Below are 25,163 nucleotides of genomic sequence, written 5' to 3'. Positions count from 1 at the left end.
TTATTAAAAACAACCTTTTTCAAGGTGACCCAATCACACCTCAAAAAGGATTGGTGGCGACTCCTGTTTCATTTTTCAAAACCCAAGTCGACCCCGTTTTTCAATCAAAAAAATGGTGTCAACAGCTTGGCGACTCCACTGGATAGGGGTGAGCAAAACTCGATTCGACTCGAAAAAATCGAAAAAAAATTCGAATTTCGAGTTAAACGAATCGAGTTATTCGAGTTAATCGAGTTATTCGAATCAACTCAATTTTTTTCAATTCGAGTTCGAATCGAGTTGAGTTTTCGAATTCGAATAACTCGAATAATTCGAATAATTCGAATAATTCGAATATCAAACTATAATATTTTACATTTTTACCCCAAACTCCCAAATCTTTTTACTTTTCCCTCAAAACTTTTACTCCTTCCCACTTTCCCCCCAAAACCTTTACTCCCCTCCCCTCCCAACCCCCCAATCTACCCAAAATTCATTTCCCACCAAAATTTTACTTTCCCATTTATTTTTTCTCAAAATTTTATTCCCAAAAACCCTCAAAACTTTTTATTTTCGCCCAAAATTTTTACTCCCTCCCACTTTTTCCCTAAAACATTTATTCACTTCCCATCCCACCTCCCATCTATCCCAAACCCTCCCCCCTCCAATTTTTTTTAATATTTTCCCTCCAAAATTTTACTCCCCCTATTTACTTTCCCTCAAACTTTTATTCCCCAAAACTTTTTATTTTTCCCCTAAACTTTTACTTATCACCCTTAACTCTCAAATAAAAAATTAAAATTATCCAAAAAAAATCACTAAACATAAATAGTAATAATTTTATTTATATCTACTATTTATATTATTAAATTAAATTTCACATTTTATATTATTTATATTATTGAATTTTTAGTCATATTGAATATTTATATTAAAATTGAATTATTAATTATGCCATAAAATATTCGTGTTAAAATTTTATATTGGTATCAATTTCACATTTTATTTTTAAAATAACTTTTATTAAAAATTATATTTTTACATTTAATATATTTTTTAATTCTAAAATACATAGTGACAAGAATCAAGATAATTGAAACAACTAAGCAAGCAAAGAAGCTAACCAGTATATAAAAAATTAATAAATAACTTATGAAGTGATGAAAGTTAATAAAATATTTGATTAAGGTGGACAAATTTTATTACGATGGGTGACAATGGTTACAAGGACCCAAAATTATTTTTTAAAATTTAACTCGAAAAATATATTCGATTCGATTCGATTCGAATTCCATCTCACTCGACTCGATTCGAGAAAACTTCAAATAAAGTTAGGATGATAAAATGAGATCCGAAAACTCGATTAACTCGAAAATTTTCGATTCGATTCGATCGAATGCTCACCCCTACCATTGGGGACTTTAAATAAGAGAGTCAAGCCACGAGTTGATTATTTATTGCCTTTTTGTTGAAAATTAAAAATTCGGTTTAAATTTACGATCCTCTCATTGCATTTCATTTGTTTTGAGTTATAGTTTTCATCATGTTTTGTATTCTAAATTTTTATATCTCTGCACGTTGCATTGCATGACCGTTGGTCACACCTTTTAAGTGGGAGTGAGAAACTACGCCTTCGTGAGGTTTTCACCTCCGCATGGGATAGTGAATCGCTTCCGGGATACATCCGTACCTATGTTTTAGTGAGATTTTTATCTCCGCATGGCCATAGGGAAATGTATCCCCCTGAACCGAACTCGGTCCGCATGAGCCTATAATGGGTGAAGATCGAGGAATCTGCTGGTTCGGGTACCTTATCTCTAGAGCCAAACCGCATATAGAATACCTTAGGAACCCATCCTAGGTAGAGCCACTCCAAGCCCCTAGTAGTCACCCGACTAGGTACTTTTGTTTTCCTTGCTTACTTATGTTTTGTACTAACCCCTCTTGTTGTGTTTTGATTGCATTGCATTTGCATCTTAGGAAAGAGATATTGATTCAAGTCCGATTACTAAATTAGAAAGCTTGTCATGGAATACGAATTCTTTGATAAAGTGGAAAACAATACGGCTGCCTGAATATATTCTGAGAAACACAAGAATGGCGATGGAAGAGTTCGTGACCCTGCTTTGTGGCTTGATGATTCAAGGCGATTGCCTAAGAGCCTTCGACGTCCCAACTCCCTTAAAGAAGCTGATGTCCTTATGGACAGTTGATGGATCGCGACCAAGATCAAGAAAATGAGCTAGTAATGGCATACATTGAAAATTGGCGAGATTATCTCAAACATGCGCATGAAGAAGATAGATGTCGTTTCTTGGAATATGAGGGTGGGGCCGTACATGTATCCGTTTTATGTAAAGGAATTTACTTTCTAGAAAAGTTTCCTACATGTATTTGAATCAGAATCAACGTCTCTTTAGACATGCATTTCATACATTGCATTACATGCATTAAAATCCATTGAAAGAGTCTAAACGAGTAAATTATTTCAGCTAACCTGGAAAACCGACCAACCAAACACCCTTACGATATCCAAGCAAAGACTAGAGAAATGGAACGAAGGTTGGAAAATTTAGAGCGAATACAGATTCAGATGCAGGAGCAATTGACTGAATTTCAACAGGAAATGAGAGATCAGATACTAGAATTACGGAGAACTATGATAAACCAGTTCGACCGACTGCTAGCTGGAGAGTTAGAAAAGAGGAGAGACCCGGTGGTCCACTTTGGGGTTGATAATGAGGACCTTGCCTATTTCCTAGATAGTACTCCGATAAGTGTTCAGGTCTAGCCAGATGGGCGCCCACAAGGGACATTCTTTACTATTAGATTACAACAGTATCAAACTGGTACAGCAACACCAGTGAGTTGCTTGACAAACCCAAAGTCTAATTTGAGGAACAATTTTCCTGACAACCCAGCAGAAATAAAACAAGCAAGGATAGAATGCCCAGATACTACAAAGGCCCTAGGGAAAAAGGGGAATAAAGGGGATAATGCAAACAGATATAATAAGGGACACTCAAAACCAATCACTGTGGGCCGGCCAAAGACAGAAACCACTAGACATCAGAGTTCTTTAAAGTAAGAATTTGGAGTGAAACCAGGCACTGAGAAGCTCTAGTTCACACCAATTCCGATGTCATATGAGGAGCTGTATCAAAGCTTGTTCGATGCACATGTTGTTGCTCCTCATTACTTAAAACCCATACAACCCCCGTATCCCAAATGGTATGACATGAACACACAATGTGACTACCATGCGGGAATTACGGGGCATTCAATAGAGAATTGTATTGCCTTCAAGAAGCTAGTCGAAAAATTCATCAACATGGGTATTGTCAAGTTGGGTGATTCATCTAGTGCAAAAATCCATCTACCCAATCATGTTGACAACGGGATGAATGAGATGTATGAAGCAATGTTGGCAAGTGTTCACACTAATGGCATATATGAGGACACAATTGGGAAGGAACCTTGTTAAATGTTCGCCCTTATGAATTCTGGAGTGTTCTAAACAATTAGACTGCGAAAGAAATTCCTATAATTTTTAGAGCTTTTCTAGAGTAATGTTCAGAACATTTTTGTTGTTTTTAGCCTAGAGGCAATAAGAACTCTTTTGTGAAATAGGCTAATGTCTGAACATCATTATTTTAATAGAATGCATCTTTGCGATTTTTTTGAACCAATATTCTTTCATTTCTTATCAATGATTGTTTTTATTCTTTTATTCTTTCTTCCAAATCATTATTGCACTCATAGTCATATTGTACATAACTTCATATATTATTTGTATATTCTTTTGTACTTACATTAGGTCCCTGAATATCAACGACATGAATGACACTGCTACAGACTCAGAATCTCCTTTTGAGCGAGACATGTGTTTAGAGGGATCTCATGACTTTGAAGATGACATAGATTGTAGCCTGTCTCGAGACTTATTGAGGATGATAGAACAAGATGAAAAATAAATCCTATCTTACAAAAGTTAGTGGATAGTAAGCTTGGGAGAAGAGAAAGAGGTAAAGATCTGAGTTTGCATCATCGCAGACATAAAGCGAGACGTCATTGAGTTACTCTAAGAATTCAAAAATGATTTCGCATGATCAAGATTCGCCTCAACTACTTAGATGTGTGAACGCTATTGAAGCTAAAAAATATTGGAAAAAGTCTATAAGGGTGTCTGAGGAATACATGCTAATAGTTTTGCAATAGCCAAGCAAATCATAAGATTCGGGTACTACTGGTCCACCATGGAAGAGGGTTGCATTAGTTATACCAAGTGCCATTTATGAGGTCAAGATTTATGTGCTTCCCTCGTCTCTTCATGTTATGACCTTCCCATAGATTTTCTCTATGTGGGGCATGGAGGTGATGGGGCCCATCTCGTCAAAGCTTTTAGCCAATATCAATTCATCTTTGTAGTCTTCGATTACTTCACTAAGAGGGTGGAAATAGCTTCATGTACCAATGTCACAAGGTCGAAGTCATTAAATTCCTTTCAAAAAAAATCAGGAGTCGATAAAAAAAAAGGACAATGTCAGAAGTTTTTAGTCTGTTCAAATATCAGATGCTGTAGGCAACCAAAAAAAAGATCGTGAGAAAGACGACCGAGACTTGTAAATATTGGTATAAGGAAGTTACCATTCACCCTCTATGCTCATCAAACGACGGCTAGGACCTTTGCCGGGGTAACACCTGGCCCATTGGTTTATAGAATGTTAAAAGCTTCCTGTCATGGTCAAATGATGTGAGCTTACGACAAAGAGATTCATCCTAGAAAAGGTGGATGCCAAATTGGGAAAGACCTTATGTTGTAAAAAAAAAAGGCATGTTCTGGAAGAGCACTGATATTAACCGAGATGGATGCCAAAGACTTGCCCAATCTGGTGAATTCAAATTCAGTCAAGAAGTATTTTACCTGAAAAGGAAGAAACTAAGGTGAAAACCCACAAAGGGTGTCTTGGGTAAAAAAAACTCTACCGGGGCAATGTCGTTCTCTTGTGGCTATCGCGGTTTTGCCTTTTGAAGACGAGATTCTTTTTGAGTTTTTGGATCCAATCTCAATCAATGAGGAATGTTCAAAGTTATCCATCATGGTCAAATGCGCCAAAAGCAAATGATGCGAGCTCAAAAAAAATTCACCCTAGAGAATTTCATGAGAAGGACCTGGTACTGAAGAAGACCCTTCCCATACAAAAAGAACCTCATGCCAAGCTGGGAATAACCTTGTGGGGAAGGCTTTATCTGGAAAAGTGTCAATCTTGATCGGAAGGGATAACAAGGACGTGCCTAATCTTATGGGTTTGGATTCAATAAAAAATACAAAAAAAAAAGAAAGAAAAAAAGAAGAAAGAGAAGAAGAAGAAGAGAAAATAAAAGGAAAAAAGGAGAGGCCAATGTGAAAACCCGTAAAGGGCGCCTTGAGACCAAAGGGGATTTGAGTTGAAAACCAAAAAAGGGCGGCTCAAATTTTGGAACAAAATGGGGCACGAAGTGATCAGAGCGGCTTAAATTTTGGATCAAATTGGGGCATGGTGGTGATTAGAGCAGCTCAAATTTTGATCAGATCGAGGCATATAATGATCTTGCCATACCTAAAACAACAAGAAAAGGTAGGCGACATCTTGGAGCATCGACAAAGTCCTGAAGATCTCCTAAACACATGTCAAACTCAGAATGGTCTTTCAAAAAGTTTGTACAGAGAAGTTCAGGTTGCGATATCTGGGGCATCTAGTCCTCATACTATTTATATTGAATTTGTTATTCTTGAAATACTTCTTTCTTTTCCAAGACACATGTTCCAATCAATTCCTCTTTTTATTCTTGCTATCCTTGATAATTTATTCATTTCGAGCTATGCTCTCAAATCAATTCTATTTTATCTATTGTTATGATCTTTTGCAAGCATGTTGCATTAGAATAACGATTAATAGACTAATAATACTTTCACAACGGAAGTTTTGCGTATTGTTCTAGAAGTTTCTAAATAATATAGGAACTTGAAACAAGACTATTGTTTAGAAAACACCAAGTTTAAAGGGTGAAATTTCTAAGAAGGAAGGGTCTAAGTTAAAGACTATCCTTTCAGATTTTGTTGTCCAATTATGAATTAAACAAAATGACAAGATGTCATATTGGTGGCAAACCTTCAATGATCACCAAATGATAAGAAGAGGTTTCTCGGGAGAGAAAATTTTGCGATTGTGCATAAACAGTTAGTATGACACCCTGGGAATGGTGTAGGAAACCAAAGAGTGTCACATTCTGTATGATAACAGAGGATCGAGAAAGGGCCAGATCCTTCTATCCTTGGATTACAGAGGGAGAAAGGTGATTCAAATTTTGCATCCAGTGGATTGAACCTTGAAGATTACAGTAGGGGCAATCCGACCAAGTGAGAGATGAGCATTACCAACTGGACAAATAGCATTCGGACGTGTTGGCAATAAAGCCTTATTGAGCAAAGGGTATTAACAACTCAAACATTGAAAGATCATTTTGCATTCATGCATACACATTTAGCCAGGATATTTTGATCATGATCATTAGGCATAAATAGGTTCATATAGGTCATGTTACCCAAAGAACAGATCAATGAAGATGGCAGGTTTTGTTTTCCTGAGCTGACAGTGAAGCAGATCGAAGAAACCATACATTGCAATTAGAAAGATTGAAGCTACAACAGTGAATCTTACTTTCTTATTGTTGCAGTGGAACAGATTGAAGCTACAACAGCGGATCTTGCTTCCCTTGCAATTAAAAAGATTAAAGCTACAACAGCGGATCTTACTTTCCTAGCGTTGCAGTGAAACAGATTGAAGCTACAGCAGCGGATCTTGCTTCCCTGGCAGTTAAAAAGATTGAAGCTACAACAACGAATCTTATTTTCCTAGCATTACACTGGAACAGATTGAAGCTACAGCAGCGGATCTTGCTTCCCCGGCAGTTAAAAAGATTGAAGCTACAACAGCGGATCTTACTTTCCTAGTGTTGCAGTGGAACAGATTGAAGCTACAACAGCGGATCTTGCTTCCCCGGCAGTTAAAAAGATTGAAGCTACAACAGCAGATCTTGCTTTCCTAGCGTTGCAGTGAAACATATTGAAGCTACAGCAGCGGATCTTGCTTCCCTGGCAGTTAAAAAGATTGAAGCTACAACAGCGGATCTTACTTTCCTAGCATTGCAGTGGAACAGATTGAAGCTATAGCAGCGGATCTTGCTTCCCCGGAAGTTAAAAAGATTGAAGCTACAACAGCGGATCTTACTTTCCTAGCGTTGCGATGAAAGCAATTGAAGCTACTGGCGGATCTTGCTTCCTAGCGATTAAAAAGATTGAAGCTTCAACAATGGATCTTACTTTCCTAGCATTGCGATGGAACAATTGAAGCTACAAAGACGAATCTTGCTTCCCCGGCAGTTAAAAAGATTGAAGCTACAACAGCGGATTTTACTTTTCTAGTGTTGTAGTGGAACAGATTGAAGCTACAACAACGGATCTTGCTTCCTCGGCAGTTAAAAAGATTGAAGCTACAACAGCGGATCTTACTTTCCTAGCGTTGCAGTGAAACAGATGTGATGCTTGCTTTGTATAAGGTTGAGATGTTGTTTATACATGATGTGAAATTAGGAGACCCGAATAATTGAGTTAAAACCCGGCCTCCATTTTTAATTACATGTTTTTATTTCTTAAATTAAAATTAAAAGATATTAATCAAGATTAAAATGTGGCCCGCTTAAGTTGAATCACCAATTACAAAATTCTGTTCGCACTTTGGAAAACAAAAAGAGTTAAGTAAATGGCAAAAAATAGGCATGATTCATTGAGTGGCATGAATCGGGTTTTTTACAAAAATAATATAAAAAAATAAAAAATTACCAAAATGTTATAATTTTTTTTATTTACCAAAATATATACAATTTTTTTATTTACCAAAATATATAAAAAAAACCTGCAAAAAAATCTGACCGATGTGACGACACACTGGTCATGCCAATGGCATTGGCGGCACCAAAGGTGCCAAAACCATTGGCGACACCAAAGGTGCCAAAACCATTGGCGGCACCAATGGTGCCAATACCATTGGCGGCACCAGTTGATAATAGGGGGGTCGGTAGTGGGGGGCAAAAGGAGAGGGAAAGAAAGAAAGAAAGAAAGGAGAGGAAAGAAAGAAAAAGAAGGAAAGAAGAAGAAGAGAAAAGAAGAAAGAAGGAAAGAAAAGGAAATGAGAAGAGAAAAAAAAAGAAGAAGAGGAAAGGAAGGAAAAAAAAGAAAAAAAAGGTAATTTTTTTGTAAATTTAATTTTTTTGTAATATTTGTGTGTTTAAAATTTATGTTATGTACATTATAGTTATTTTATTATTTTATTTAGCATATATATTTTACGATATTTTTAAAATAATAAAATACGGATAAAAATACTGAACAAATGGCAAGTAAGAGTGTATTAGTAATTTTTTAAAAATTCAGAAATAATTTATACAAATAATTGAAACAAAATGTACTGAAATAATATAAAATAATAAAATACGAAAATAATATAGTTTTATTAAAAGTAATAAAATCGGAAAATAATAATACGACCAAAGAAGGGGAAAGGGTTTATTTCGGTTTTTACCAAAATATTACAAAAAATAAAAAAACCAAAATATTATAAATTTTTTTATTTACCAAAATAATAGAGGGAAAAAAGGTGATGGAGGGAATAAAAAGGCGGCACCAATATATGGCTAATTACCTTTTAATCCCTCCTTATTTATTATTTTCTTTTATTCCCCCTTAACACACTAAATTAATAAATTTCAAACATTATGCACTGAAATAATGTAAAATTATAAAAACTAAGTTTATGATATTTTTAAAGTAATAAAATGTGGAGAAAAAATACGAACAAATGGCGTAAGTAAGAGTGTATTACTAACTATTTTAAAATTCAGAAATAATTAATACAAAATATTTCAAAGAAAATGTCTGAAATAATTTAAAACAATAAAATACGAGAATAATATATTTTTATTTAAAGTAATAAAAATCGAGAAAATAATACGAGCAAAGGGCAGGGGTAAGGGTTTTTTTTTACACCAAATTAATTTAAATAACACACTAGATTAATAAATTTCAAATATTATGCACTGAAATAATGTAAAATTATAAAATTAGAAATTATGATATTTTTTAAAGGAATAAAATGCGGAGAAAAAATACGAATAAATGGCCGAAGTAAGATTTTTTTACTAACTTTTTTTTCAACTTGCAGGCATCGCATCGCAATGGCTGGATTGATTCGAAGCGATATTAGACACATATCTGATGTGGCTAATAACGCGGTATGATTTATTATTTGTTAATCAGAAGTTCTATTTATTTAAAAAGGATATACGCAGTATATATAAATAAATTATGTTGTCGTAATATTTTTTCTATAATTTAACACTATCAGGACTCGTTCCGAGTATTAAGGGGTCGTGTGAGTGTTTTAAAGATAGCTCCGGATGCACGATTGATGCCGTACCTGGAGCTAGCCGGATTTGGGTCAGTAGCATTGATCCGGTCCTCCGACTTGCGCTTTGATTTATTATCTGCGCTAGTGGAGCGGTGGCGTCCGGAGACCCATACTTTCCATTTTCCGTGCGAAGAGTGCACGGTGACCTTGGAGGATGTTGCAGTGCAGCTTGGGCTCCCAATTGACGGGAGTCCCGTAACGGGAGTATCTTCATTCACTGATCTGGCTGCAGTTTGCTATCAACTCCTGGGAGAGTCACCAGATGACGGTGATAAATATTTTTCCGGCATAAAATTTACATGGCTAAAAGCCAAAATTAGACAATTATCGACCGCCATCGAAGGTGAGTTGATGTCTGTTGCTCGGCGTACATCATGCATATGATAAGGCGATACTCATGCTCGATGCAAGCGGCGACAGTGTGCATTTGTCGTACTTGCCCTCGCTAGTGATTTGTCCTTTGCTAGGTCGTATAGTGGGTTCCGCCGTTCTAACAATTTGCATGGGGAGCTTTGTCGAGCGAGAGCATAAGTTAAAGACATCGGCGGATGCCTCATACTGTTGCAGTCATGGGAGCTTTATCGGATGCCGTTTTTGGCACGCGTTAGTCACTAACCCTATCTGTATCCACTGCCACTCAGGTGATAAAATATAAATTGTCACTATTTGTAGTTATAATATATTGAGTAATGTTACCAACCCTAAACCCTATACTATTTTTTGTAGGTGGACGACCCGTCCAGGCATCGAAAAGTCGTGTGATGTCCCGATATACCGATTGAGGATTGAACAACATGCTTGGGAAGGGGTAAGCTGCTATTCTAATATTCATGACATCTATTCTATTTCTATATCTTATTCACATGTTATCGGTCTAACTCGTTACAATGTTATTACTCATGCAGTTTATATGGATGCCATACCGGAGGCCAGAAATTACAAATGTTGTACCCTTGTCCGCACTCGTTGATTCCCACATATGGTGTACAAACACACCAATAATAAATTTCAACGTCGTCGAGTGGTATGACGGCGATCGGGTGCTTTGGCAGTTTGGCTGCATCCAACCTATCCCGGATCCGCCGTGCCAGTTGGGGGATGATCACGGCTTGACAAAGAGACGAAGAGTTCAATTGGACTGGGGAATTAAGCACCGCAAATTTGTCGCACTGTGGAACGATCGATTATGCCGAATTCCTCAAATGGTTATGGCTACCGACCTGCAACCATCATTGGAGTATACACAATGGTACCATAGGTGAGGAAAATATGTGGCTCTAACTCGTACGCTGCATACGTATTAACGAAAAATAAGTTCTAGTAAGTCGATAACATCAAACATTACAACTTATATTGAAAAGATAAGGTTATCATTTACTCATTGCCACGACTTGTCTCTTCCAGTCTGCATTCTTATAATCTTTATGGAAGTTAGACGCAATGTGACGAATACAGTAAACGGATCTCCACGGCACACCGGAACGCCTAATAGCTGCAATTAAACCCTTCCCTCTATCGGAGATGATGCAAATGTTATCGTTCCTAATAATATACCTCCGCAGATCTGTGAGGAAGAATTCCCAAGACTCTATGTTCTCTTTATCTACGATAGCAAATGCTATCGGGAGCACGTTTCTGTTACCGTCTTGAGCAACTACAAGAAGCAGTATCTGTGTATATTTCCCATACAGCTAGGTCCCATCCACCTGCACAAGTGGCTTGCAGTGGGGAAATGCCCGCACACATGGATCGAACGTCCAGAACATCCGATGGAAAATCCTTTTTGCCGACTGTAACTGGTCATCCGGGCCGTAATATGGACTTGTTGCAACTCAATCACAATCCCTGGTATGTACTCCCGCATAGTAGCTATCCAACATTGAAGTTCGTTATACGACGAATCGTAATCCCCATAGAGTTGCTCCATCGCCATCTGTTTAGTTATCTATGCCTTCCTATATGAGACTCGATACTGGAATCATGCTTGCATTTCCGTAATGAGTACCGAAACTTTAATGGTCGGCATGTCCTTCACCATTGGCATGATACACGTACAAATAATTTTCGAATCAAGTTTTCCATGATCTTCTGTCATACATGTTGATGTGCATGTATGAAGACCAACAAATTTTTGTATCTCCCACATCTGAGAACTTCTAATGAATGCAGCTCGTACCCGCCAATTGCAGCCTTCCGCTGCCTTCCAACACTCCCTAACATATATTATCGGAGTAGACACGGAGACTTTATAATCCACCAATATCTTCATGCTGTACCGTTTAATGGCATATACGCACTCTTCTTTACAGCTGAATCTCTGGCCTATGAATAACTCATCATCATCAGATGTTACGGCCAGCCTGTGAGAATGAACTATTTCAGGATACTCCAAAAACTCAGCTACATACGTTGCGTCGGGGTCTATGAGCGATATGTGTGGCTCAGGATTATTGTGTATCACAATACGCCGCATCTGCTCCCCGACCGAAGAAGCGTTAATGCCTTCATCATTGTTGACATCTTCATCGTCAATATCATCAAGTATATCGTCCACATCGGGATCACCGTCACTATCGACCTCTTCATCCCAATGATCGCCACCACATTCTTCTTCGCCAGCACCAACCATGTCAACATCGGGTGTAATATTCAGGTCGATACCGATCCCACCCATAGTTTGTAACACCCCTTACACGTATCCAACGCCAGAACAGGGTATGAGGCATTACCAGAACACTTACACATGTAAACCTATTAAACCGAGTTACAAAATTTCATTCAAATTTAAAACTTTCAAAATTATTAACATACTTTTATAACTCTTCACAATATATATAATGCAACATTTTCTGCCAACCACACTATCAAATAATGGATTTACTCAATCGAGCTCAATATCAGATGTCAACTTATAATCCAACATTTAACTTCAATTGCACTTTCAAATACTTGTTAAATTAAGGATTGTATTACGGATTTGAGTACATTGTTTGCCCGGTGTCACAATTTGCTTGAATTTTTCACAATGCTATAACTTATAAATTTAACGTGGCATGGTCTAGCCACTACTTGGCCAAAGCCTAAGCATGTATACCAAATATGTACGCCAAATATATATATAACATAAGCATTATAAGTATGGATGAGCACAACATTTATTCATGTATCGGGCTTACCAACATGTTTTAATTCATAAATCATTCATGGTCTTACTTCATGCCAAATCATGTACCGAATAATTTAGCTTTCTTAACACATTTATTTGCTTTTACTATTGCTCACATAAGATTATAGAGCATAGAGCCTTGTATATAACACCGGCATAAAGCCTGCTAGGCACCAAGCCCGATACATTTCACCGGCACAAAGCCTGCTAGACATAAAGTCTGATATAATTCACCGGCATAAAGCCTGCTAGGCATAAAGCCTGATATAATTCACCGGCATAAAGCCTGCTAGGCATAAAGCCTGACATAATTCACCGGCATAAAGCCTGCTAGGCATAAAGCCTGAACTTACAAAATCAGTCTTTCACATAATTCACATCTAATTTAAATCATTCTCGAAATATAATCAAATCACAATATTACATTCGGCACTAGCTTATATAACTTCAAATAATTCATTTCATACATTTTATTGTCCTCCTCCTCCTCTCCAATCCACATCCGTTACGTATAAAACATGCTTAAATAGCATTATACATTATACATTATTTTACTATTCACTTATATTAAAATTTAAAGTTGTCTATTTGAGTCAGAGTCAGTAAATTATTTTTATCCGGAGCTATAGAGCTCCAAATTAAGATCTATAAATTTTTTTCACATGATTTCACAGCAATATAAATTTAATCACACATAAATTTTAAGGTTTGCTTAATTTCCAGCAAGCTATCTTTCTGCATCACAGACGCTAATTTATTTTTATCTGGAGCTACAGGGCTCAAAATTAAGTTCCGTAATTTTTTCCCAAAACTAGACTAATATACCTTTCCACCATAAAAATTTCAGAATTTTTGACTTAGCCAATTAGTACAGTTTATTCTTTAAATTTTCCCTTATTTCTCTGCTCAACAACTCTGACCTCTCTTCACTAAAAATTAAATATCTCATTGTACAGAATTCAAATGATGTTTCCATTTCTTTCCTTTGAAAATAGACTTATCAAGGATTCTAAGCATATAAATTATAACTCATAACTATTTTTTACAATTTTAATTATTTTCCAAAGTAAGAACAGGGATTCCGAAATCAATCCGACCTTGCCTCACTAAAATTCAAATATCTCAAAATGTATAACTCTTTTGCTTTCTCTGTTTCTTTCATATGAAAATATACTTCTTAAGCTTTCATTTCATATCTTATTCACTCTCTAATTAAATTTCCACTATTTTTGGTGATTTTTCAAAGTTACACTGTTGTTACTATCTAAAACTGTTTTGTTGTACATTTTACTTTTTCATAATTTCATTACTTATTTTCATCTTACTCAAGGGTCAATTAAATATCGAACCCAATATTCGTCACGTAAACTTATTCAAATCACACATATTTTCACTTATCCAATTTCCCCGATGAACACTTCGGAATATTAACCGTTACACGGTGGAATCAGCACTTTCCTCAATACACATATACATTAAAGGTCGAATACATATATATTCAAATATGCAATCACATAATTCATATTTCACATAACTTCATATCATCAATTCAAGTATACAACTTACCTTATTTTCAAATAGATAATTCAATTATCACATACCTGGTCACTTAGCCTGATTTAAACATTCGTACACAACTTATCTTTACCCGTTGAACCATTCGGAATTAAAAAGGATACTCGGATAGTCGGAAGGCTCGTACAATGCCAACGTCCCAGGCGTGGTCTTACATGTAATCACATATGATGCCACTGTCCCGCATGTGGTCTTACACAAATCAAATCGATGCCAATGTCCCGGACATGGTCTTACACGTATACACAAGTCGATGCCAACGTCCCAGACGTGGTCTTACACGAAAATACATATCAAAATCCTATGTCATGACATATGTATCCTAACTATTCCTAAGGCTCATACGGGGCTTTCGAATGTCGTAACTCAGTCGAAACGAACTCATAAACATAGCTGCCAGGCTTGTACACATTCAGCTAATATATATTTATTTACATATTCATTTTAGCACATATAATTCACATTTAATAAAAAAATTATAACATCTATTTGCTTATAAACTTACCATCATGCTTTCAAGTTCAATTCCTCATCTTTCTTGGTTTATAATAACATTTTTAACTTATTTAACACTCACATTATTCAAAACAGTCCTTGACTCAACCTTTGAAAAATTTATAATTTTGCCCCTAAACGTTTGCATATTTCCAATTCCGTCCCTAGGCTCGAAAATTAAATTTCACACCTCATTCTTATATTTTACAGCATACTAAACACTTTTCCCTTCTATGGCAACATCAAATTCTCACTCTAACATACACTTATGAACAATAAATATTTTTGTAATTTAGCCCTAATTACTCAAATTCATCAAAATTTCCAATACAAAACATACTAACCCAAAACATATCTTCAATAATTCATCATCAAACATCACAAAACACAATTATTCATCAATGGCATAACTCAAAATATTCATCAAAATCAGAAATTGAAGCATGGGTCGAGTAGTATTCGAAACAACGATCTCAAAAACATAAAAATCATCAAAAACCAAAACCAAAACATACCTTAATTTGCTTGAGGAAGGGCCGAATACCCAGCTGGTTTTCTTCTTTTCTTCCCCTTTTCATTCGGCAGAAAGATAATCCTTCCCTCCACTTTCTTATGCCGTTCCTTTTTATTATAATAACATTATAATATATAAATTATTATTATAACTTTTATAAATAGTATAAAAACTATATATTTTAAACATAGTGCCGTGCACTATCTTTTCAATGGTCAAATTGCAACATAAAACCCCCATATTTAAAGAACAACCACTATTCGACCCCTTTTTGAAATAACCACTAAATTTTCATTTTACGCAATTTAATCCTTTTATTTAATTGGACACTCAAACGACAAAATTAAAGCACGAAATTTTCACACAAGTAAATTTATACATAATAAACACACAAAAAAAATTTAAATTATTTTTCTAACTTGAATTCGTTGTCCCGAAACCACTATTCTGACTAGGGTCAAAATCGGGTTGTTACATAGTTGATTCACTATCAACGTATGATATTGGAGCCACCATCCACGATTCTTCAGCCCCGTCTTCTTCATCAGATGCATTAACATCTTCATTTTGCTCCATACCAACTAACTCAGCAAATAAGTGAATCGGTGCATTCTTCTCACTCTCATTCCCACAGTAGAGATCGACCATTGTCTCTACGTCTTCGTCTTCTACAAGTTCCATTTCGACGAATTTGACCGGATTTGTCGAAACTGGAAACTTGTAGAAAATTTTTGATATCTTTCTCCCACAACGTCTATGAATTTTTGCATTAATCATTGCCTTCATTTCATCAAACGATACATTTCTATTAAATCTCATTGCTATTTGTTGCCGACATTCAAATACACATCCAACACTTGTTGTCAAGATGACTCCATCGAAATAAACGCATACAAGAAACTTAGCATCCATCTTCAATATTTAATCTGTCAAACAAAATTAAAATCTCATAAAAATTCTCGAACGGTAACTAAATTACTTAAAAAAATTTTAATGTTTCAATATGCAATTTTGTACATGAAAATCATTTAACCACTAATCCTTATAACTAACACACTAATAATATTAATAATTTTATACTCAAAATAATACACACTAAAATTATTAATTTTACTAAAATAATAACTAACTTACTAACTATAATAATAATACTAGTTTTTACTAACTAGTTTATTTTGGTAAATAAAAATAATAAGTAACCATAATAATAATATTAGTTTTTGCTAACAATAATATTACTAAGTTACATCTTAATACATTAATAACATCTTAATACTAACAACAACAACAACAACAACAACAACAACAATAATACTAACTAATACTATTATTTTGAGTTTTATTAATCTTAATAACTAAACTAAAACAAAAAATATTACAATATATACAAAATAATAACAACAATATAATCAATTATTTTTAAAAAAATACATTCTTTTTCTCTTCTTTTCCGCAGCAACTCTTCTTCTTCTTTTTTTCTTTTGATTTTTCTCCATTCAGCTGGACAGATCTCGGTTTTATAATACGAATAGTGCCGCCAATCAGTATGGCACCATTGGTGCCGCCAATGGTTTTGGCACCTTTGGTGCCGCTAATGCCATTGGCATGACCAAGGTGCCGTCACATCGGTCAGATTTTTTTTTTGCAGTTTGTTTTGTTTTTTTATATATTTTGGTAAATAAAAAAATTTATATATATTTTGGTAAATAAAAAAAAAGTTATAACAATTTGGTAATTTTTTATTTCTTTTATATTATTTTTGTAAAAAACCCGGCATGAATCTCTTAGTTCTTCCTTAATTATTGCATTTTTAGAAGAATGGCATGGATCACGTTATTATGAAGAAAAAAAAGAATTAATTTCGTAGTGGTTTGTTTATTTAATTTTATGATAAAATATAACTTTTAAACTTTATTATAAGATCAATTTTTTTACATGGATACCAAATAGATATTTATTATTATTATTATTATTATTATTATTTCAGATTGTCACAATAATGAATTTAAACAGTTGATAATTAGATTTAAATTTTAAAATTTTAAAAATAAAAAATAAAAATACAGTGTGTGAATTAAATTTTTATATCACTTAGCAATTGGGAGTTTGCTATCACAAGTTGGGTTTAATCTATCATTTCCTGTAAAGTATGTGAGTCATCGAGTTGATTATTTTAGAATTGGAAGTTACACGTTGGGAACCATTGCTTCATTATCTTTATTTCTTATACAAATATGATAAAAAAAGATGGACACACTTCCAATGACTTTGACAGATGCAATATCTCATTAAACTTGTATATTTCTTTTTTTAAAAGCACTCCATTTAGATTATTGCATAAAATTTCACTTTAATACAAAATTATTTCTGTAAATTTTCTTTTAACAACATTTATTTTAATCATTTGATATACCCATGGTGGATCTAGAAATACGAAGATTTAGGGAGGCAGGGGCGAAGTGAAAAATATTTTTCGAGAGCGCGAAATTAAATTATATATTTTTATGTTAGTAAAAATACAATTTTACCATTTTAATAACCTATATATTTACAAATTTTAGAAGATTAAATTAAATTTTTATCAATTTAAGAGGTTAAAATATAAATTTACTATTACTAATTTAAAATTTTATAAATTATAAAAGATTTAAATAAAAAAAATTCATTTTAAAAGGACCGCCCTGCGAACTCCCCTATCCTATCCGCCCCTGTCATCACCCCAACACTAAAATCATAAATCCGATCCGATTGTAGACTATGCAATACTCTGTACTCAAAACCTACAAGTAACCACAAAATCGATAAGCAAATTAAAAAAGAAAAAGGACAGAAAGGAAAATAGAGAAACAAAGAAAACAAAAGGGAGAAGAAACTCATCACGAGGCCACTGAACGTTTGGGGCTTCAAGTTTCTATTTGGTAAACCAAATGATAAGGGAGATAGCCATCATTGATGAAAAGCTCATACTCTAAAAAGGAGTTTATCCTTTTGATTTCAAAGCTTTACATGGATTTTTGAACATATTGTTTATTTTTCAGAGAAATCTAAACCAGTAGGTTGATAGATTAGAGGGAGAGAAGTAGCTTGTTGGTGGTAATTTTGCCCGAAGGGTGATCACGAGCGAAGTTTGGAACTTGAGAGAGTATTTAAGGTTTTTTTAGAAGGTTGAAAATTATGTATATGTTACCTAAAAACTTAAAAATACATATTTTATTTTCATTTGGGATAAAAAAACTTAAAAAAATATTACAATTTCTTAATATTAACTTGTTAAACTTAAATTTTAGGTTTTAAAAAGACATGTAGTCATAATATTTGTTAAATTAAATTTATATATTTTCAAATATAATAAGAGTAATTACATTAATTGATTAAGATAAAGCAAACATAAATATAACATTATAAAAAAATCAAATATTAACAATTTTGACCATAAAATAAAGAACCTATAAAATTATTAATAATATTATTTAAAATATAATAAATTAATATTAATATTTAAACAATAATGAATATTTGTAAATATGTTTATGATTAAATAAAACTAAATATTTTAAAATTAATTTTAAGTACATTACTTTTACAAATGAATCATTAAATAATTTAAATAAAATTAATTAATTCACGCATCGCACAGAAATATAAATGAATATAAATCTATAAATAAGTAGTAATTAAACAAATTTATTCTTTAATATGGGGCCCTATTATAAGCTTCCAAACAGATGGCTTCAAACTTGAGTGTCACAATATTTTGTTTGAGAGGTCAATGAGATTTACTCTTTTCTTAATTCTTTCCTTTTGTTTATTTTGTTTGTTTATTAATTATTAATTACTCAATTCAATGTTTATAATTATTGATTACATTTAAATTATTATAATTTTAATTATATATATTAGGTGCAAGGTATGAATTGATTGTATTTGTTAATCAAAATTATATTAAATAATTTTATATAGCATATATATTATGATAAAAATTAAAATATAATAAATGACAAATAAAACCTTCAAAAATTAATAAGTAATATTATCGTTGACACAATGCCTAAATAAAAGGATAATACACCTCAACGCACTCAAATCCACGTTTTCCTGCAAGTTAAGACTCAATCTACCTTAGTTGAGGTTGTGGGTATGCATTTTATATATTTGTTAATAGGTAATATATATTCTATCATTCGGCAACTCTAGCGTCTCCATTTTCGTAGACAAGTTAATACGTTTTAATTTAGTTTGTTTTTCCTGCTCTTCAATTATACGGATATATGTATAGTTTAGGCATATGATCAAAGAAATGAATTCGAATCATTTGAAAAAAAGAATTAGATTTGAAGCAAATAATTAAAAATGAAGTCGGGATTTAAAAACGGTGAAAGACAGTGACTGGTCAGGCAGCACCGTGTCATCACCGTATGGGACGGAAGATAACAAAAATTTGAATAAAACATGAGCTGCTATGTCGTCTTTTTGTTCGATGGATTTCACACATTCTTCTATATAAGTACTCTTTCGGTTTCTTCAATCCCTGTGTCCATCCATACAATACACGGTAAATTAAATATTAAAGACTGAGAGACAGAGATGAGAAATTTGCAGCAGCAACAGCAAGAGAGTGAAGTTGCAGTTCCTGAATCATGGGATGTAGGAAGAAATAACTGCATAACTGCTATCAATGTCCAAGGAACCACCCCACTCTCCTTCCCCAATCTTCATCATCATCATGATATTGATCACCCAAATAATCACGAGGTTCCTTGCCATTTCTTTTCTGAATTTTACATAGATATGTCTCATGTGGATTATTCATATGGTTTTGTGATGTATAGAAACCTGGATGGAAAAAGTTTCTATCATTTGTAGGCCCTGGTTTCCTGGTCTCACTAGCTTACCTCGATCCTGGCAACCGTAAGTCACCCCCCTTACGTACCTCTCCACCAATCTTTATTTCTTTTTCTGCAACTTCTGATCATCATCTGGTATGGTGTCACTTTCATGTCACAGTGGAAACTGATCTTCAAGCTGGAGCTAACCATGGATATGAGGTAAATTAAAGAGGGAAACCAAAAAAAGACAAAGCCTTGTTTATATGTTCTTAATGTTAGCAGTACATAATTTTTTTCAGCTGCTTTGGGTGGTGTTAATCGGCTTAGTCTTTGCTCTCATAATCCAATCTCTTGCTGCTAACCTTGGAGTCAGCACTGGTAAATAATGATCTTATAGTCTTATTATATCTTCTTTCATTTTGATATAATTAACTTAATTAAATTACGTTTGCTTGTTTGTTTCAGGCAAGCACTTATCAGAACTGTGTAAGGCTGAGTACCCAAAGTTGATCAAGTATTGCCTATGGTTACTTGCAGAAATTGCTGTCATTGCCGCTGATATACCTGAAGGTTTTTCTTTTTTTATTATAATTATATCAGTTATCAAATTGATGACTAATTTAACTTCAGCTACATGCAAATATAACTCAAGACCAACATAAATATACATGAAGAAATAAATAAATAAACAAAATTTATGCATAAATCATAATGAATGTTCAAGGTGTGTTTTCATGCATTTAGTTGTATATATTTGTTGCAGTTATTGGGACAGCCTTTGCACTAAATATACTGTTTAACATCCCAGTGTGGGTTGGAGTTCTTTGCACTGGTTTAAGCACTCTCCTCCTCCTTGGCCTGCAAAGATATGGGGTATTTTATTATTTTAAGCTATTCTCACTATAATATAAAGTCAAATTACATTATTTGTTTCATGGAAATAAACTAAGTACATTGATATGTATATTTTATACCTTGATGACTATGATCAAAATGGATAAGCATATGATTACTTTAGATTATCTTGATAAGCCTTACTGCAGATATTTTATGATATTTTTAAATTTTTAATTTCACATTTTCATACAACTTGCAGTTGATGACCATACTTTGCTGTGATTATTAAGTTATTTTCAAACGAAAATGCTGTCGTTATATCTATTTTGTGTTAATGAAAAAAGGTGAGGAAGCTGGAAATGCTGATAGCAGTGCTGGTGTTTGTAATGGCTGGTTGTTTCTTTGGGGAAATGAATTACGTAAAGCCCCCAGCTTCTGGTGTCATTAAGGGCATGTTTGTGCCTAAGCTTGCCGGCCAAGATGCCACTGCTGATGCCATTGCCCTCTTGGGTGCCCTCGTTATGCCGTACGCAATGATTATTTTTATATTTGTTTCTCCAAACATCGCCTTACTTTAAACACCTACACAGTAACACTTTGATGTCAAGGTTAATAAAATGATTTTGTAATCTAATTTTTATAGGAAATTATAAATGTTGTCACATAATAATAAGAGAATAGTTAATTGCTAAATAACTTCCTAAATTTTGGATTAAGATATTGGGTAACCAATAATTATCCAATAATTAAATTCTAATAATAATTCTTGCTTAAAAATGTTTAGAATTTATTTTTCATATATTAAAATAATAACAACAAATTATAATAAGCTATTTTATATGTTGTTACTAAGATATCATAATATTAACTAATTTAAATATTTATTTGTTACTTTATAATACTATGTCTAAAATAAACATTTTATTTCTCAAAGACATTTTTTGACAGCAATACTAAATATTTAAATCTTAAACTAAACTTTTCTAAAGAACTTCTCAAAAGCCCTAAATCGTGTTGTTGTTAGAGTTTTGTTCTCCTCTTGTAATTCACAAAAAAGAAATTAATATTGCCGATTGAGTCTTAGCTCGATTGACATGGGCATTGTTGCTAATGTAGGAGGACGTGGGTTTGAGTGCATGATCTGAAACGTATTATCCTCCTATTTATGGGTTGGGCAGGAGCTATTGGTAGTTTTAGACATTGTGTCAAAAAGAAATATATATATATATATATATGATCAAAATTATAATTAAATTGATAAAAATAAACAATAAGTTTAATATTGTGGGAGTTGTTTTAACTGCAAAATAATGTGAACAGGCACAATTTGTTTCTCCATTCAGCGCTGGTGCTCTCCAGAAAAGTACCCAACTCTGTTCGTGGCGTCAACGTAAGTCCAAATACGCAAATTAAACAACAATATAGTAATTGCAATGCTTAATTTAGTTATGATCTATTCGTTTTCTTTCCCTTATTGTGCTAACCACTAAGCATTTGGCGTACGTTGTTTACATTGTGATAATCAGGATGCTTGTAGATATTTCCTGATAGAGAGCGGCTTTGCCTTGTTGGTGGCTCTTTTGATCAACATAGCTGTTGTCTCGGTTTCGGGCGCCGTTTGCTCCGCCGATAATCTCTCCAGCGATGACCACCATCGTTGCAACGATCTCAACCTCAACTCTGCTTCTTTTCTACTTCAGGTCCCAATTTACTACCTCGTTAATATTCATTACCATAAACCAAAAAAATATATGAAGTTTGAAGGCTAATAATATTCCCAATTGACAATCCCAAAATCTATGATTTTTGGCTATTGCAGAATGTGTTGGGAAAATCAAGCTCAACCCTTTATGCCATTGCACTTCTTGCCTCGGGGCAAAGCTCTACCATTACAGGCACTTATGCAGGACAATTTATCATGCAGGTTTTGCTCAAACAAAAAAAGTATATTTATGATCACCTTAATTAGTAGTTATTAACTAGTCTTCGTTAATATATTGATTTTCATTTATGTCAGGGTTTTTTGAATCTTAAAATGAAGAAATGGGTGAGAAATTTGATGACTAGGTGTATTGCCATTACACCTAGTCTTATTGTGTCCATCATCGGTGGATCTCAAGGGGCCGGTCGACTAATCATCATTGCATCCGTAAGAAAATATCCAACATTGATTTATTGATATTACAATAATTTTTTTATGATTTTGATCTTTATAAAAACACCATCACGATTCTGTGATTTATTTGAGGTAAAGTGATTGTAGTTTCATGATTGATTTTGCAGATGATCCTTTCATTTGAGCTACCATTTGCTTTGATCCCACTACTTAAATTCAGTAGCAGCTCAACCAAGATGGGACCATATAAGAACTCCATAATCGTAAGTAGTCAGCTCAACCAGTGTTTTTAATGAGCTAATACTATTACATAAAATATTGACGTGGCGCATTAGACCATGTGGGATGAACTTGAAGTTCCAGGGTCTAAAACGTTATTTTATACTTTGATGGGTGCTTGCAGATCATTGTGATTTCATGGATTTTAGGAATTGGAATCATAGGCATCAACGTCTATTACCTGACGACGGCCTTCGTAGATTGGTTGATTCACAATGATATGCCGAAAGTGGGGAATGTGTTCATAGGAATCGTAGTGTTTCCTCTAATGGCGATCTACGTTTTGGCAGTCATCTATCTAACCTTCCGAAAAGATACAGTCGTGACATATATCGAACCCGAAAAGAATGTCGACCCAGCAGCGCAAAGCCGGATGGAAAGTGGGCTTGCCAAACCCGACGTGTCCTTCCAAGTTGACGTTGCTCCTTACAGACAGGATTTGGCTGACATCCCGTTTCCGGAGTAGCTATTTTTTGATCTCTGAGATCAGCTTTGATTACTTAAGCTGTATTAGAAAGTATCAAGATAGAGATGATGAAGATGTTTAGAAGCTTTTTTTTTTTTCTTTTTGCAGGTTTCGATGTCACCGGTAGTTTTTAACCTGCGTCTGTTGTCGGAAAATGTAAAAATGGTTTTATAGTGAGATAGATAAATATTTTTAGTGTAAACTATACGTAGTTTCTAACTGGTATAATAACACATTTAGTTCTCAATACTTACATATTATATTAATTTAATTCTCAAACCCAAGAGGTTTACCCCATACAGTTAAACCTAAGTTCCCTTATATCAGGTAAAGATACTACGAGCATCAAACTTAAGAGCAGAATGAAAACACTCGAGGACAGTGTTTCACCAAGGGTGTAGCTAGGGGGGCTAGCAGGGACGTCAATCCCCCTAAAATGAAAAATTTTCTATTTAGGTCCTTTAAATCTTTTAAATTTTTAAATTAATAAAAGTAAATTTGTATTTTGCCCCCTAAAAATGATAAAATTTTAATTTAATTTTTTTAAAATTATAAAGATATAGACTAATAAAATGGTGATATTACATTTTTACTATCGTTAAAATTATAACCCCTAAAATATTTTATAGCTTCACCCCTGTATTTCAGTCAACAAAAATAGCATAAAATAGGGCCGGTCTTGCTAAATTATGTGTTGCTTGATTGGCAACTTCGCTCACCTAAAAGAAAAATAAATCACTAAAGTAGGACGCAAGCAACAAGTAATCCTGGACCAATATCTCAAACTTTAAGATATTCGAAGTTGAACAAGAAAGGGCGTTAACCACTTGTACTGAATCCGATTCCGTGACAACGTGGCTAAGATTTAATCTATGAAGCCAAGAGAGAGCTTCTCTGATAGCAACGACCTCAGTTAGCCGAGGAGCCAAAGAAAAGTCAATATGTCCCGACATAGCTTTCACAAACTTACCCTCCCAGTCCTTGACAATAGCCGCAAAATAAGTAGCATTTTCCTGATTAAAACAATCAGCATCAAGGTACACAATACGTGGATTTATCTTTTTTACTGGTATGATATGTATCTATCTGTTTTAGTGTATCGTTTTGAGTTTATCGCTATTTTTGAAAAAAATTGATATATGTATATAAAAAGTATTTACAAATACCAAATAATGAGATTAAGTAAATCTCATATATAAAATATTCATAAAAATAAAGTTTTGATTAAAGTGGTAACGAAAAGATTTTAAAATGTTGGTGGCATATGTTCAGATCTCATCATATGTAAATTTTATGATTGAATAAAGCTTATCAATTATATAAAATATTCTTTAATTAGTTTTACAAATGCAATCCATCATTAAACAGGTTCAAAATAAACAAGTAAAAAATTATTTCATAAAT

General features: G+C 33.9%; 2 protein-coding genes across 4 annotated transcripts; one reads left to right on the top strand and one right to left on the bottom strand.

The window, feature by feature from the left end:
* Positions 1–10,098: 10,098 nt before the first annotated feature.
* LOC128041290 (uncharacterized) lies at positions 10,099–15,316 on the bottom strand. Of its 2 annotated transcripts, XR_008196042.1 has the most exons (3): positions 15,237–15,316; positions 10,864–12,236; positions 10,099–10,774 (listed from the first exon to the last, which is right to left on the bottom strand). XR_008196042.1 is itself a non-coding variant. In XM_052631001.1 (2 exons), exon 2 carries the CDS (start codon positions 12,157–12,159, stop codon positions 11,464–11,466), a length of 696 nt encoding a protein of 231 aa, XP_052486961.1. In that variant the 5' UTR covers positions 12,160–12,236; positions 15,237–15,316; the 3' UTR covers positions 10,099–11,463. The 2 variants fall into 2 exon arrangements, 1 of the variants encoding a protein (XP_052486961.1); XM_052631001.1 differs by having other exon boundaries at positions 10,099–12,236.
* A 4,205-nt stretch (positions 15,317–19,521) lies between these two features.
* On the top strand, positions 19,522–24,025 carry LOC105765839 (metal transporter Nramp5). Of its 2 annotated transcripts, none has more exons than XM_052630956.1 (13): positions 19,522–19,987; positions 20,065–20,143; positions 20,240–20,280; positions 20,361–20,439; positions 20,527–20,631; positions 20,825–20,934; positions 21,243–21,424; positions 22,219–22,288; positions 22,425–22,598; positions 22,718–22,822; positions 22,916–23,047; positions 23,182–23,277; positions 23,443–23,593. In XM_052630956.1, exons 1-13 carry the CDS (start codon positions 19,820–19,822, stop codon positions 23,455–23,457), a joined length of 1,356 nt encoding a protein of 451 aa, XP_052486916.1. In that variant the 5' UTR covers positions 19,522–19,819; the 3' UTR covers positions 23,458–23,593. The 2 variants fall into 2 exon arrangements, with proteins under 2 accessions (XP_052486916.1, XP_012440557.1); XM_012585103.2 differs by having other exon boundaries at positions 19,524–19,987; positions 23,418–24,025.
* Positions 24,026–25,163: the final 1,138 nt, after the last annotated feature.

This window comes from Gossypium raimondii, chromosome 5, assembly GCF_025698545.1.
Source record: "Gossypium raimondii isolate GPD5lz chromosome 5, ASM2569854v1, whole genome shotgun sequence".
NCBI lineage: Eukaryota > Viridiplantae > Streptophyta > Magnoliopsida > Malvales > Malvaceae > Gossypium > Gossypium raimondii.
The sequence above is the reverse complement of the archived record's forward strand: the minus strand, read 5'-3'. Positions and strand labels throughout refer to the sequence as shown.